Source organism: Daktulosphaira vitifoliae, unplaced genomic scaffold, assembly GCF_025091365.1.
Source record: "Daktulosphaira vitifoliae isolate Bord-2020 unplaced genomic scaffold, ASM2509136v1 Scaffold_3, whole genome shotgun sequence".
NCBI classification, from domain to species: Eukaryota; Metazoa; Arthropoda; class Insecta; order Hemiptera; family Phylloxeridae; genus Daktulosphaira; species Daktulosphaira vitifoliae.
This window is the reverse complement of record NW_026099574.1, coordinates 3054784-3071814: the sequence shown is the minus strand read 5'-3', so window position 1 is coordinate 3071814 and position 17031 is coordinate 3054784. Positions and strand designations below refer to the sequence as shown.

At 26.3% G+C, this 17031-nt stretch overlaps 1 protein-coding gene across 5 annotated transcripts in view; it reads left to right on the top strand.

Annotated features, from left to right (window-relative positions):
* Window positions 1-17031, top strand: part of LOC126902564 (uncharacterized) — a 160051-nt gene that overhangs the window by 123931 nt on the left and 19089 nt on the right. For 3 of the 5 annotated variants that reach the window (XM_050679955.1, XM_050679956.1, XM_050679958.1), the window contains one exon: window positions 6498-6631. In XM_050679955.1, coding sequence (XP_050535912.1) covers window positions 6498-6631 — 134 coding nt within the window. Of the gene's footprint in view, window positions 1-587; window positions 837-2525; window positions 2547-6497; window positions 6632-17031 lie in introns of those variants that run through there. The other 2 variants (XM_050679959.1, XM_050679960.1) reach the window with 2 other exon arrangements.

Sequence of the window (17031 nt, the reverse complement as noted above, 5' to 3'; positions counted from 1 at the left end):
TAAATATATTTTCATAGCAATGAAAAAAGAAAATTGTTGTTTTAAAATAAAAATTATTGAACATTTGAATTTATAATACAAATTCAATTATAAATTATTTTAGCTTAACAGTTCTATAGTTGTATTATATAGTAACCATTAAAAATTAACATTTGTATTTGTCATATTCTTAAAGTGATTATTATTGAATATTTACTCTTAAAATGGATATAAAAATAGTTTTTTAGAAAATCGTTCTAAATAATTTATTATTTTAAATGAAGTCATTTTTTGCAAAGCCTTTTAAGACTGATTTTATTAAATGAAATCAGTTTAAATATAAATATAAATTTTATATTCAACCAAATAAAAATCATTCCACCAAGTTTTCTATTTCAATTTTAGTAATACCGAACACTTTCATTTTCCCTATCATATTTTGAAGTCAAACCGTAGAGACGACATTTTTAAAGAGGGGATGGGGTACTATCATGGTCCGGTGGGTATTTATTTTTACTTACTAATAAGGGAAACGTTACCACCGCGTGCGCCAGCAGCACCGCTACCGGTCGTCGCCTTCAAGCGAACGTTGTTCAGTTGGAAACCGAACGTAAACGGGGTCGCTATAGAGTATGGTCGAACAATCGCCGGGTGGTTCCAAAAATCGAGTTTTTTATCATTAAATTTCCTGCTTTATATTGTATTTATAATATTTGTTTCTTTTTAACAATTTTTTAATAATTGGCAACACGATTTTTTCGAAAAATAAAACGCGATGTGAAAACACAAACCAGGATAACATTGCCTACTTATGTGACACTCATGGCATGGGAACTAATTTGTCCAAAGGGAGAAACGTGAGTGAATACTGTACTTTTTGTACATAAAACTAATAAAGTTTTTACAGGTTGATTTGTCGAGGCTATTGTGCAGACGTGACAAAATGTCAGATTATTTTTGGCATGTAGAAAAGTAAAAGTTTTTAATTTGAGAAGTTTAATTCGTTACAAACGAGTAGAGAGGTGGCATAAGACTAAAGAAAAAACTTTAAGACTATGTACATTTTATTGCTAGAGGCAGACAGTAGTCGACTGACTGCCGTAGTTTATTTTCAAAAACTATGTAGCTGCAGTAGTAAACAATTCAGTTTTGTGCAACAGCTGCTTACAACTTAACGGACATACCGTTAAGTTGGTGCGTTCGATTAAAACTACAATCGTAAAATTTTAAACATTTTCTACAAAATCGGTATAAAAAAAAAAGTTTCTTTTTTATTCTGAAGAATAGTTGCAAGAGTTTTATTTAATTCACTAAAAGTCTGTAGACGATTACATTTGCAAGCCACATGTGTTCTATCGCGTACTGCTGAACTTACAGTTTGTATAGTATAACAATTATATATTATGTTATTACTTTGCATAATACAAACCGTATGCATGTGCAGTTAAAATTGCTATCATTCAAATTAATTAAAATTAAATATTTGCGTGACGCTCATTTATAAAATAACATTAGTTAATTTTATTAAAAAGTTGATATGTTTTTATAAATAATGTTATAATTTCAAAAAATCTTACACTCATATTATATTAGTTGTAACCAAAAAGTTATTTTGTTATTCGAATAAAATTAAGAAGAGTTAATTCAACTATCAATAGTTATCAATAAATATATAATTGTATTTTTTTGTTTTGATTTTATTCTTAAAAGCTTCATTTGAAAATCGCTGAAAGCATATCTAAAGTATTCGCCATGTGCCGTTCAAAATTCTTTTAAACTTTTTGATAAACTATATTATTTTATAAAGAAATCGTGTATCAGAAAACTTTTCATGGTCCGGATTACATTGAATGCAGTTTATAACTTAATATGATTTGGTATTTTGAGCTTTGTTTAGATCAAATATCTTCACATCCGGCGGACAAAGAATATCCGACGTATTATTTCTTTTACGTATAAAATCTTTCTTTATAACTCAGTATATGCGACGTGTAAAGTTTGTTCTCTAAACTGCTGGCGCCTGTTTGGCGACTTTCGGGATAGTGACACGTATCACGTATTTTCTAATGTTATATACACCAACTATAACAAACAAACGCTAGTCATAATTAACGTATACTATTACATATTTTGATCTTATATATCAAATATTAAATCTAAGGATATAACGTATTAAAATTTTAGACAACTATTAATTTCCAAAAAAAATTGATTTACTACCTTAATTTGCCTAAAATTACATTATTCATGTAAATAAATTATTTAGTCCAGGTGATATCAAAGAATTTCGTTAGTAGTTTTGGATAATCAAACTGATTTTTCCACTTTCTTTAAAATTTTCCAGATATTACATTATTGCGTAAGGATGAGTTATGAACAAAAGAAATCTAATCTGTAAAATGACAGATTTGAATCAATGCTTTCCGCCACGAGACGGAACATTGCACTTTGTATAATATTTGTTCGACTAATCCAATGCCTGTGATCTGATTAATGATAATGTTATTCGTCAACGGTAGATTGTTGACAAGATTCATGACCCCTGAGATTTTCAACCATATTTTATGGTATAGTTTCTTGAAAAATATTTTATTTGCTTTTAAATCAAAATAATTGATATCTTTTAGAGTTTTTTTTATACACTTTTAAACAAATTTTATTTATTATAGTTATTATTGAGGTGGACATAATGCCCATGCACTCAGACCTGTTGGTCCATGTGTATTATAAGATACAATAAAATTAAATTTGATAATTGATATTAAAGAAATTATTACAATGTTTTAATAATTTAACAATATTATAAATTATTTGATTTATTGTTGTCACCAGCGGAGGAAAAAAAACTTATATAGCTATTTTTTATATTAAAAAAATATATTTTAAGTCTGCTGTATTTTTGTACATTATGCAGTATACAGTTTTTACTACAAAAAAATAATGAGCTAATCAGTCTACTGTAATACGGGTTATCTTATAACTGTATAGGTGCTCAAATAATACAAGCATTTTAATAATTACTTCTTCATTTATTTCACATTTTCCAGTTAGTTACATTTTTTCTTGTCTAACTAATATTATTAGTCTCTTTTCGATTCCTCCGTGACTCAATTATATTCACAAGTGTTTATCAGTTGAGTAGTTTTACTGGAAGAACTCTCCGCTTATCATCAACTTCTAACAAACTAAATGCGATTTTTCGTTAGAGAGTCGCCAAATTGTTGGTTATATTAGTCATAATTTCAATATTACAGAATAATATAAAAATAAATCTTTGCGCTCTCCATGATGATTATTCATAAAAATAGTCATAAATAATAGTGACAATGTATTTTAAATCTATTTGAAAACCGTAACTGTCCTTTCTTTACTCGACAATTTTTGTCTATGTCGATAAAAAAACATAAAAGTGTCATATTTATAGAAATAAAGTGTCACTTTTCAGCAGTAATTGGTATCGAATTTTGGTATTTTTGGGAGTTCTCATCTACAGCCGTCCACTACTTTAACAATATGACGCATTATTCTTATAAAAAACTATTATATTATTTATAAACATATAATTCTAAAGGTGTCGGGAAACTAACGAAATGACCCAACGGCTTTATTCTCGAGTCTGACTGAATCCGTATTAAGGTTGTAATGGGGCTGCAATAGAAAAGAATAATAAAAAGTTAAGTGTGACGTCGTAGTAGATGGTTAATCAACCGAAACACGTCGAACAAGCCGGGCGGAAGAGCCTGATAAAAACTATGTACGCAATAACTACATTCGCCCGCGATGGTTGGAAAGAGCATGAAAAATCTTTCTTGAACTTACAGCACATGAATGTACTGTAAGTACAAGAAATATTTTTTCTTTTTTCTATTCTATATTTCTGTTAGTGACGTTTGTCGTAATCTGATATGAGTGGCTGAACCTGACCAGAATCAAATTTTAGCTGCAGTATCATTTGTGTATATGACCTATCTATAACATGAAGTTTGATAAGTCATGTTTTGCATATTTATAAAAAAACATTTATTTTCCAAAATTAATGGATTTTCATTTCTCCAAAAAAAGTTATTTAAAACTACTTTTATGGAAATTCTCCACTGGCCTTCGAATGAAAAATTTTATTACATCAAAGGGACAGTTGAATGCCATGAATAGTTCTTCACTAGTGATTAATCGTTAATTAATCTTGGATTTTTATCTTTTATAGGAGAACCAAAATGCTGAGTCAGAGAAAAAAAATAAGAATTAATTGTCTGTTGTTACCACGCGTGTGTTGTCTGCTAGCACATGCACTAGACTCGCATATTTACATAAAAAAAAGGGTTAACTATAGTTTATAATACAAGAGCTGCGGTGACTATTTTACATATACTACAGAACTATTTGCGTTGTTTTATTTCACTTTTCTCGTGTAATTATTTATTTTATAAGAACCCTTTAGTTACATTATCTTGTCCATTCTTTAGATTAGGTTTCTCTATTGTTGTTATTATTTTCATTCACAAGTAGACTTCCCCTATTTTGTTATTTTGGTGAATTATACTTGTTATTGATTCAATTGAATATATACAGAGTGATTTTTTTATCATAACCCACTCAATTACTTATAGAATAAATATAATTTAAAGATTTTTTTTTGGTTATCTTTAGTTACATATTATTCTTGAATTATTAACTATGCAATACTTTTTAAGTTCATCCCTTTTGCATTAAAAGGGTATCAACTTTTTTTTTTTAAATGAGAACTCATATTTTGAATTTAATAAAATGTTTTAGTTTTTAATTTAATAGTAAATAACATTTGAATTTTTAATAGAAATTCATTTATTAGATATAAACATTTAAAGTTTCAAATTTTTGAGTTATTATACATGTATAATACACAAGGGATTACAAATACAGGTAGCTAATTATTTTTTTATGACATTGCTGTCACAGTCACGGATTGTTTATTATCAATTATGACTATCAATAGATGAACTTTTTATATTATCAATTAGTGTATTTATAAACTCACAACAATGTGCCTTACTACAATTGATAATAACAATACTGTGTACCTGCGAATATTGATGTCATAAAAACCCAATTAGCTACCTGTATTTGTAATACCTTGTGTACTATATATGTATATTAACTTAAAAATTTGAAACTTTAAATGTTTATATCTAATAAATGAATTTCTATTAAAAAATCAAACATTATATTAAATTCAAAATATGTGTCCATTTAAAAAAACAAAGTTGATACCCTTTTAAGGCAAAAGGGATAAACTTAAAAAGTATTACATAGTTAATAATTCAAGAATAATATGAGTAAACTAAAGATAACCAAAAAAAATAGTTTATTTATTTATTTATTCTGTAAGTAATTGAGTGGGTTATGATGAAAAAATCACTCTGTATATTTATTATTGCATTACAGATTTAGTAAACGTTAAACTTACAACATTTATAGCCGTACAACGTTGAATTCTCTATATGCTGTCATTGTAAATATTAATTTAATCTTACAGCAGTTTCTGATGGTGTATGACTCATTATGATTGTCTAGTACGCATACAAAACATGTGTATACGGTCGTCCTGTTTAATCATAAAATCAATAATAAAAATTATAATTATTATTGTTATGAACTAAAATGACGCGTAAAAAATGCTATTCACTAAAATTTAAGCTATCAGCTATGACTATAAAAAGGACTAAATAATTCTATCTATTTCCGTAAATAAAAAAAAAATCATTAGAAAATGTTTTATTAAAACTCACAGAAATTATCCTTTAAACCATAATATGAAAAAGGAATAAAGAATTAGTTTTAACACTTTATAATATTTTAAAGGTCAATGTAAAACCAACACAATTTTAATTTTGATGTAATGTTTTATATATATTTTTTTTTTTGTTAAAAAACATTAATAAATATCATACACGTTGATGAATACGACCACATGTATTAAAAATGGTACAAACATAAATATTCATACGTGCAAGGCTGATGATGACATAGACTATAGGTACCATAAATATTAATTTGAAAAGTATAAAGCCAAATAACAGATAAGAATATATGTTATAAACACATTTTTTAACATGAAAATTGCATCCTTATACATGATATTTAGGTGTAATGTAATGTCATGTATTTCATTTAATCCGAATTATTTATGATATATTGAAGATTTATTATACGATCATAGAATGTATTTATGATATTATTCGAATGTTGAATATCATAAGCTATTCTATAAAATGTAGTTATTTATTGATGCAAGTTATATGAAAAATCATAAAAATTATTTTGTCACTAGTACTAAATAAAATTCCAAGTTGTTGATACATTTTTTTATGAATTCAACCACATTTTTAATTTCAATAAAAAATGTATTTTCATTTTGATTATTAAAAATATAAATGAAGAATTTTTTTTATCTGATTAAAAGTAGTATTTATAAACTAAGAGTAAAAAGTAAAAATAATTAAAAAACATACTTATGTTCACAATTTGATGTGTTGTTTCAGCGAGACTGGTTGCAGAGGGATGTGGATAGAGAGAGACGACTGCGATTGGATACTGAGGCTAGACTCAAGGGTTCAAGTTCCGAAGCTGACAGATGTCGAACCAAATTGTCAGCTCTTCAACGAGACTTTTCCAAGTGAGTTATGCTATAATCGCTTATTAGTATATCTTTTTTCTATCTATTTCTGTTTTCAAAGTGTATAACAATTCATAAAAATATTTATGTGTTTAACATGAATTATCAACTAATTTTTTCAATACCAATTATAATTGCTGTTATTAATAAAATTAAAATTAAACTTTTTTATTAGTACGTTCTTTCACAATTTTTAATGCAAAAGAAACACTTAATTCTTTCATGAATTTTGAGTTTTTACTGTCGAATTGTGTTTGGCTCTACTACAATTTTTAAAAATGACGTTATTTATAAATTTATATAGTAACAGATGTTACAAAGGATAAAATAATTTTAAATATAATTTTCCTTAATTATAATTTTACTAGATAAATACAAGTATTCATTACAAGTTAAATATATGTAAACTCAATTAGAATTAAATCTCAACCTGTAAGTAAATTTTACAATTTTATTTATTGACATTATTTATTGTCAAATAAACTATGAATTGAACTTGTATTATTAAATAACTTTGATATCATCAGAAACTTGAATAAATCAATTAAAATCTCAATCAAAAGTTTTCACAGTCACTTAACTAAAACACAGTTTAGTTATTCACTGAATTTCCTCTCTGGAGGTGTCACATATCACATCAACTATAATAATTTTTGGTATTTAAGGTATGGAGAATTCTTCCTCTTTCGCGTTTTCTCATTTCTCTGCGCGCCTTGAATATTAATTATATTGCATACATTCCATTATTGTTTAATATTACTGCATATAGAATAAAAAGGTCCTTCACACGAATTATTTACTCAATGAACACTTACTCGTTGGCTATTCACCGGAAAATCCTAATTGTCGCCCCTTTTCGCGGTTGTGTTTTTAGGGAAGTGGTGAATTATTTTGAGATATAAAATACATACACCCTTGTCAAGCCGGTAGTACTAAATCTCGCATCGTTAGTGAGGTATATGTATAACAGAATGTGTGTAATAAACGTTGCAGTCTACTATAGACATCTGCCGCTTGTCCCTTCTACAATATTATACACATCTATAGTGTACATATACCGGTCCAAAATTTAATGACCAGAAATAGATATTATAAGTGTACCTGTCTTGAAAAAGGGAGATTCTCGGAGAGCGGCCAAATGATAGCTTGTGCGCTCTTTATTCGAGGAAGTAGGATTGTCTTAAAATCATAATTATACTTTCATGGCTTACAATTTTTCTATGCTGCAATGTGAACTTTTCATGGCTTATAGGATTTTATTTCATCCGCGAAAATTCCTTCTCACAGTCCATTTAGATATAAAACTTTGGTCGCCAAGTATTATATTAATAAATATAAAAACATTCTACATTTAGATAAGTTTTCAAATATTTAGTAACATGTATTATTCACCCTAAAATTAGTTTAAATTCATTTTGTATTTTTAATGCCGGAAGAATAAGCTTCTTGAAATGTTTAATAGTTCAAATCCTAAAAGACACGTTACATATATTTTAAATGATTGTGATTATTTCTTTTGCAACGTTTCTTAAGACCAGGCGTAACGTTTTACCGGTTTTTAACGACAGTGCAAGGAGTTTGTACCCAGTAGGACACCCTTTTAAGATACACATGAAGATAATAAACTTCTTCTACTTTTAATCCCGTAGATTACTACTACTAGCCGCAATGGTGGTCTGTTATCTATTACTCTAGCATGCAGGAAAATCTTACTTGGGTTTAACATCGAAATGCAGAATATATAAGACTTGCGTATCCACTAACTTTCACCCTCCTTAAAAGACATAACATTTTATTGCGTTTTTTCACAGCCACCGTCAATTTTTGAGGGTCGAAGAAAGTTGTGAGGTATATTGTTATTACCAAAACTGTCTCTGCACTGGGATCTTTTCTTATCAACATGCTTACTTCACTTTTATTCAAAATATATGCACACATTCAAATTTTTGGCGTATTCTATGCTAAAGGATAAAAAAAAAAAGTCAGTGTAAAATCAATATAGTTTTCAGAAATGTTTTTCGAATAATATTTATTATTAATATTATTAAATAACTATACTAATTACTTAAAAGACTTGAAAATGATTAAGTAGTTATGTGATTAAAGCTATGTGAAAAAAAATTGTACATGGTATATACTCTTACTTTTACCATTTGTCAACTAAAAATACTCTGTTAAACTTTTTGGATAAGAACTTTGTATAATTTTAGTATGATAGACTATGCTGCTCTAAATATTATTTCAAGCAAGAGAAATCGTTGTCTAATTCAATGCATGTCTTAAATAATAGTGAATTCTAAAAAGTGACTTTTAGTTACCTATTTGTTTTAACTACAGTTGCATAGTAAAATACAAAATTCATTGAACAGCGGTGCTTATATTTTGATGTGATTGATCGAACGAACAACAGCTATCACGCAATTCCGACTTAAAGCACGTATACTTATTTAATAACGCACAAATTTATATAAGTATTCATATGCTGAATATTTTCATACAGCGTATTTGTGAAAAGTATTGTGATACAAAGATGGATTTTATTTTTGTTTCGTTTCAAATGTAATTATTTTTAGTGATCTTTAAAAATCTTTTACAATCAGTTTAATATATATTTTGTAAAATAAACTTACTTTTTGCTAAACCTTCTATTGCATATACTTAATATAATATGTTAAGCATATCCAGTAGTTAGTAGGACTGAGCCAGTTATTAACTGACTCGACAGCTTTTTGGCTTAATGTATGGGTTATGGTCACGAACATCATGATTTGAATCAGTATTTTAGAGTAAAATTTATAGTAGTTAAATAGCAAACGAACATTTTGTCATAAAACTTCTTAAAAATGATAATTATTGTTTTCGTTAGCATTTCAAAAGACTTTAAGATTTACTATGTAGGTTTGATCGGAAGATTGAAGAGCAATCTCATATTTCTCAAAATTTTAGTTTATTATAAGAGAATTTCAAGAACCGTATAACATAAGAAATAACTCATACATACGTCATAATAAAATTAATACATTCTCAGCTTCGCATCAAAGCTAAAAATGTGTGATAACAAAAAAGTATAGTTATTACAAACATTTTTCTGAAAAAAAATATCCTATAATTTTAATTGTAAAAATTATATTCTAATTCTGTATTTTTGTAAATTTAAATCCTATCTTCAAAATATAACAAAAATGAACCTTAAAGTAATGGTGGCTATGTAAAAAACTACTTTCTTGAATATCTTATTCACTACAAAAGAAATTTAGAAGATGATTAAGCACGCAAATCCTTTTCAGCCATCGATTTACCCGGTATAAAAGGGAGACACCACTATTAAAAACGTTCCGTTTATTGTAAAATGGCATTACATCCACCCACTTCAATACGTACTTATGGTGAATATTCTGTTGCATGGAAATGTTTTTATAGGCATGTGGTGGCCTGCAGACATATTCCCTACCAAACTGTCATAAACATACAAAAGTCATAATTTAGAAGGGCCTACAACTCATGGTAATTCACGGAGGTTTGAAGGTTTTTTTTAGAATTTCAAGATCACGTTTAAGAAAAATGCATTTATTAAACCGATGTAAATATTATCTTACAGTGCAAAAATAACAAAATGAACTATATTTGATTAAAAATCAAAAGGTATTCTAATTTTATATGAATCACTTTCATCAATCAAAGCATTGAGCACACTGTGCTACTTTACTGACAATTTCATTTCCATAGTAATTCCATTTTGATGTCATTTATAGTAGTTGAAATTCAGTAAAATAAGTTCTATACGAACGATAAATATAAACAAGTAGACAGGCCAGATTATTATTACTTAGCAATTTGCTTTATTATAATTTAGTATATTGTATATAACGACAGTTTTTGTGAAAAATTAGTCGAATAAAAAATATAATTTTCTCAGGAATATATTTTGAAAGTTTTAGTTCAATTGAGTAGTAAACAAAACTTTTTAATTTTATATAACTATAAAATAATAATTAGATTATCTATAAAAAAACATTAAAACCGCTTAACGCAGTAAAAAATTTTCATTAAATATGATAAATAAATTGAAAATGACAAAATTTGACTTGATCACTTTCTCAAAATAACCATCTATAAGTAGTTTTTAATTTTGAAGTTTAACGGAATTTTCATATAAACATTAACATACAAGTATTTAAATGAAAAAATACATAAATGTTTTTATTTAAAAGGGAGAGTTACTATGTTGTATAACTAAAATTATATTTGATTCAGCCAACTGGATGAAATCTGGTAAATTATTTGTTATTTCATATTTTCATATTCTTTTCGCACCGCAGTATTGTATCACAATTATATGCATAATATTCAGAGTTATCCGCCATTTTTTGACACTTTAAGTAACTTTTAATTAAAATATTTTTTGATACTTTTTTTAAATACTTTTTAGTCATTAAAGATATTAAAAACTGGTAGAACACCTTGTATATGTACAAACATTGGACTACCAATCCTTCATTGCAATAAAGAAGATAAGATATAATCAGCTCATCTGTACAAATTTATAAGGGTTGCTAAGCCAAACTCTATATTATAATTTACTCTAAACATGAATATTATTAAAAATTGTTTTATGAATACTATATTTTGCTATTTTTAATTGAATTTTCTTTTACAAAATGTTCATAAGTTTATCCTTGTTATTAAATTTTATACAAAAGCAACCAACAAATTATAATAATCTAAGTTTCATTGAAATTTTAAATAAAATTTAAGAATTTATGTAATTTAGGTAAAAATTTCACCTAAAAATATTCTTAATTGTATGAATATGTTTAAAACTAAATTACTAACCGTTTCTTAAAGTTCTATCAGCTTGCATCATATTGCTAGTATTGCTAGCATTAAAAAAAATGTAGATAGAGAACAATATCATCTTAAAAATGAGTAATTTTTAAATAAACTTTGTCGCCTATTTTATCATGAAAAATAACGTCCCTGAATATTCATTGGCTGTGAAGACATATAAAACGTAAACTTATCTTTTATCCACTAGGCTTCCCCTTAACTTTACCGTCAATTGCGTATTCCATTGTCAGCAGTCTTTAGCAATGAAAAAGAAGGGGAGTTAAGGAATGAGAAAATAAATTCATCTCGTCGAGTAAGTTGCAGGTGTTGAACTTAAAAAGAGCAGACATAAGATACCTCTATTTCTAACGAGTATTATACATTATAAATGCATTGTATAAAAATCAAACTTACGTAACAAGAAATTTCTATTATACATCATTTATGTATGTTCATTATTTATGTTTTTATCATACAGTTTTTTATATCAAGCGTATTTACTAACAAATTTGGCTAGCTTAAGACTGTAAACATATGTCAGTTTAAACATTAATACACTCCAATTTAGAACTGTAAAACTCCATCTAAGTAAACTCATTACCAGACTTGGATGATATTTCACTCTATCGTATGCTTTTCACCACAGTAGCCATGTATTTTTCACAAAGCTTCTAAGCAATTTCTCTTTTATCTAATTTAAAAGACAGGTTGTATTGATTATTCCATTTCTTCGGATTATAGCACTAGAAGATAGAATAGGTATGTTATTAAATACAAAGATAAGGCAAATAAAAATTGATTCACGGTTTTTGGCATCGTCGGTGAAGTCTTTACAGCTAACGCTTATTATGTTTATGGGTGTGTGTGTATATATACTTTTCTGATATCGCTCTCTATGGACTGAAAAAATCCTTACAAGAAAAATACTTGTCTAACACATTTTCTTATAGTCTCACTGTGGTTTTTTTTTTATCACACAATACAACCCTTCTATTATTATTTTTATCAAAAAATACTTTTTCAATTTTCTACAAAAGGTGGAAATTATTTAGTAATCAATAGCTTTTCTGTTTTAATTTTTTTACAACAAATCAATGAAAATCAAATAATGTGGCGTAATGTCATTACGTTGATAGATTATAAATACTATTGTCTAATAGAACTAATACGTAATGCTATATTTTTTTATACAATTTTACGGAATTAAAAATGATATATTACAATATACTATTTGTATTAACTTCATAAGAGTATGAGTGTTATACATTTTACTTTAATAACATCTAGTTGTAAAAACTTAGAACAAGCCAAACAAATGGGTACTGGCACCAGGAAAGTACAGAAATCGAACTTGTCCGAAGTTTTATCATGTCCCGTGTCTTTTTATTCAAGTTGACAACAAAATGTAAAATATAAGCCTACACCTGAGACTGTTACAGATTTCAACCCCTTGTATCCGTCAAAAGCGTTCGAGCAAACACAACACGGTATACAATTGGAGGGGAAACGACTTTTTGTTTTATCTTTTTCGAGCATTTAACGTTAACATATCATAACCTTCTTATGTATTGATTAAAAGAAATCTTAGTTTCAATAACTCTTTATTCCTTGTTTGTATAATCAATTGAATATGATAAAGTGGACTTTGAGAGCATACTGTTTTTTTTATTTTTTGAACGGAGATGAATTGCTTCAAATTCACGTATTAAAATTGTAAAAGTTTATGAATCCAAAGCCATCTAGTCACTATAGCTTTTTCTTGTTTTTATGATTATGGTTTATAGATTTTAAATCATAAGAAAATAAACAATGCTGATAATATATTTTGAAATTTCTATATTTCCCATAGACATCATATATATTTTAAAAGTTACCCATAAATAGTAAATATTTTGACCAGACTTCAACTAATAAGATCAAAGTCATTGTTTTATTACTAAGCGTTATAACTACTAGACTGTTTAAGTTGCTACCCAAAAACCTCGATTCATTTTCTATCGACCCAATCATTGTTTTAGAACTTCAGGCACTATAGTTATATTTTAACAGCCCTCTCTTAGGAATACAATACACGCCACTCGGGAAAATGCCATATAATATTCGAATCTCAAGACGTCCACTTGGTTGTCAAAAGTACTCATAAAAATATTCGTAAAAATCTGCCGACCCTCTCTAAAAGCCAAGTTGAACTTTCAAAAAGTAGTATTCTTTAGTGTAGTTAAAATACATCTCTTATTTCAATAAATAAGAAATTCATGAATGAACAATGGTTTTTTTAAAAAAATAATAAAATTCATATTTTATAATATAAAATATATATAATAATTTTCATATTTATAATTCAATAAATTTCATAAATTGTCCTTAACAATGTAAAAATACTTCTTATCATAAAAATATTTAATTTTATTAGCATTTTATAGTAAAATATGTAAACCCCAATCTATTTAACATGTAAAAATATGTTGGTTTTAGTTATTTATATGTTTTATTTATTTACTTAATAATAATATATATTTATAAATTATGTTTAATTTATATTAAGATTTTTAAATAGATGTACAAGATCCGTAGATATTTGATAAAACATAGATACTAGAAAAATCTTTTGACATTAATACAGAATTATAATAAATTCATTTGCCCTTGATATTTTTTTTCAAAAGTAAATTTTTTTAAATGAAGTAAGATGTGATGTTTGTGATATTAAAATTGTAATAATATAATCATTTTTAAGTTTCAACAGTAACAATAAAATTATTTTTCTATAAAATAAAACAATGGAAAACTATATACAAATATTAATTTCATAATACTCTTTTATACCCATCTTATTAAAAACATTACCGGATGTGTTGACGTAATTAACTTAATTCATATTGATTGAATTAATAACTATCGTTTTGGGTTACTGCTGTTACCACTAACGAGCATTACGGCTGCATTTATGCATTTGCTTTCTAAACAAATTAATATCATTAATATCCTTTGGTAGAGATACCGCTTGCTCTTTAAATCTATTATAAACTGTTGTGCATCCTCTTCGGCTTTTTGGTGTTTACTATTCAATTCGAAAGTTTCTTTAATGACGTAATTACCATCTAGTGCATAACTTTGTTTGGAAATTTCCAAGTTTTCATTTAAACTCCATAGTACTAAATTATTACGAATGGAAAATAATTTATTCAAATTTATATTCACTAATAACCCGATGAAAGTCATTAGACGATTTCCAGTTAAATCAACAAACTTAAAGTTAAATATCAATACTATCCAAATCAATTCAACTAAAATAAATACAGTTATAAATTAATTTATAGTAAAATAATTATTTTATGTAGTGAATAGCTATTAATACATAATTTTATAATAATTATTCGAAAACTCGTCCTAAAAAATTGATGTTTATACAAATTTCTGCCATCATTACTATAAAAGTTTTGATTTCGACTTATTTAAAGTATGTTTTACTGTACTTAGCGGATACAGTATACCTTTTAATTATTTTTTCTTTCTTATTTATTAACTTCCATTATATACATGCACTTACGTATTAATTAATTTCTGTTATTATTACATTTTAATTGCAAAGTCGTTTATTATTCTATTAGAATAACATAAATATTAATTATTTTGATAGAAAACAATGTATAGAATCTATCTACGACAGTAAGATTTATTAATTCAGTTACTACGATGATGATGTTTTAATGGAATCCAAAACATGTATACGAGATATATTATTAACCTGGTGCAACTCGTTTATTAGTGTGAACAACGTCTTGTCGCATATTAGAATAATTAAAACAGTGATATTACACGCATTATGAATCTTGTTCCGGTTGTACGCACACTTTGTATACCTTTACAAGAATTTCTTTACGGTGAATAGTGTAAAGGGTTGTTTGGGTTGTACTCTGTGTCAGAACATTCCAGTAGCGAACTTGAAGGTATTTTAAACATAGGAAGTTAATTTCCTGTATTATATTTACACTCGTAGCGTCTTGGAGTCGACGTCTTATCTTTTAGGTTAAATCTTATCTTTAAACAAGAAAATTCAACTTCATATATATTCGAATAAGTTATTTGATAAGCAAAGCTCATATATATTTTTATAGTGTTTATAATAAATCGAATTTATCAATCGATGATATTGACTTGAGGGGAATTATAATGACATTCAGAGGAATATTGTATATTTTTAATGAAACTCTTTTTTAATTAATTAAAAAAGTATATTTTGATTTTATTGAATGTTTATTATCTATTAATTACAATATGGTAATATAGCATTTTTTAAATATTATACGATACTTAAGTGTTATTAAATTACTTAATGAAGTCTATATTGAATAACAAAAGTCAAAAAAAATAATATTTTGTATTAAAATTTTGAAAATTAATAATGCATTTCATTTTCGTGTTTTGTATTTTTTCTACTAAATACAAAATTAAAGTAAAATATTTAAACAAATATTGCTTTTTGTCATTGTTTTGCATGATTAATTCATTGATAATAATTTGTCTCTTTTAATATTTTAATAAAAATATCAGTATTTTTTTTAAGTTGCGTTGCATTTCAAAAAAAAAAATAATAGTTCCAAACAAAAAGTTACGAAAGTTGAAAGATTTATTTTGTACTTAATAATAGGATGAATAATAAGTCGCCATTACTAAATTTTGGGTTGATATTCATACTTTTCAACCCCTTTTATGAATACACATTTTATAAATATAAAGAAACATTGTGATTCTTCATCATTAATTAACATTTAGAACATCAGTTGTGTACGCTTATAGCTAATTGATTACAAAATAGATGTTTTAGAGTAATTAAATTGATTAAAATTAGTACTTTATTCTTGTCGACAAACTTTATTTATAAAACGATATATTCAAAAATATGTATAACATTACACATACATTGAGTTTTTAAAAATCAAAATTGAAGTATTTCACCTGTTAGTAGTTTGATTAGAGATAGAGAGTTGAATGTACCGTAGTGTGCATCTTTTATAATGTTTAATTATAAAGTTCAATATATATAGAAACTGTTAAATATACAAAAAATAATGATTTTACAATATTCTTATTTGACGATATAAATTAATTTAAATTAAATTTTATTTTTTTAAATTATATTATAATTTGAATATAGCTTATTAAATATCTTTTTTATTATTTAAACTATTAAAGTGCATGAGAAAGAAGGGTAAAGGATTTGAGAAGTATGACTCATGAGATTTAATGAGCCGTTTTCATACTTCCCTCTGTTAGTTGAATTATTAAATTAACCGATAACACAATTCATTACATAACTTTTGCATATTATTAGTTTTTCAATTTTTGATTTAAACAGTTCTTCTGCATCAGTACGTCCCAAAAGACGAGAAAAATTATTAAATTATTTTTTTTATATGTGGTATCACATAATTTATTGTTCTTTGGCTGTATTGTAATTTTATCGTTTTATATTGAATTACTTTTTATTTTACTATTTAATAATGTGCCTCCCTTCTTGTTTTTTCATTTTACACACTTAAAGTTATATTATACTTGCAGAATCCGGAATT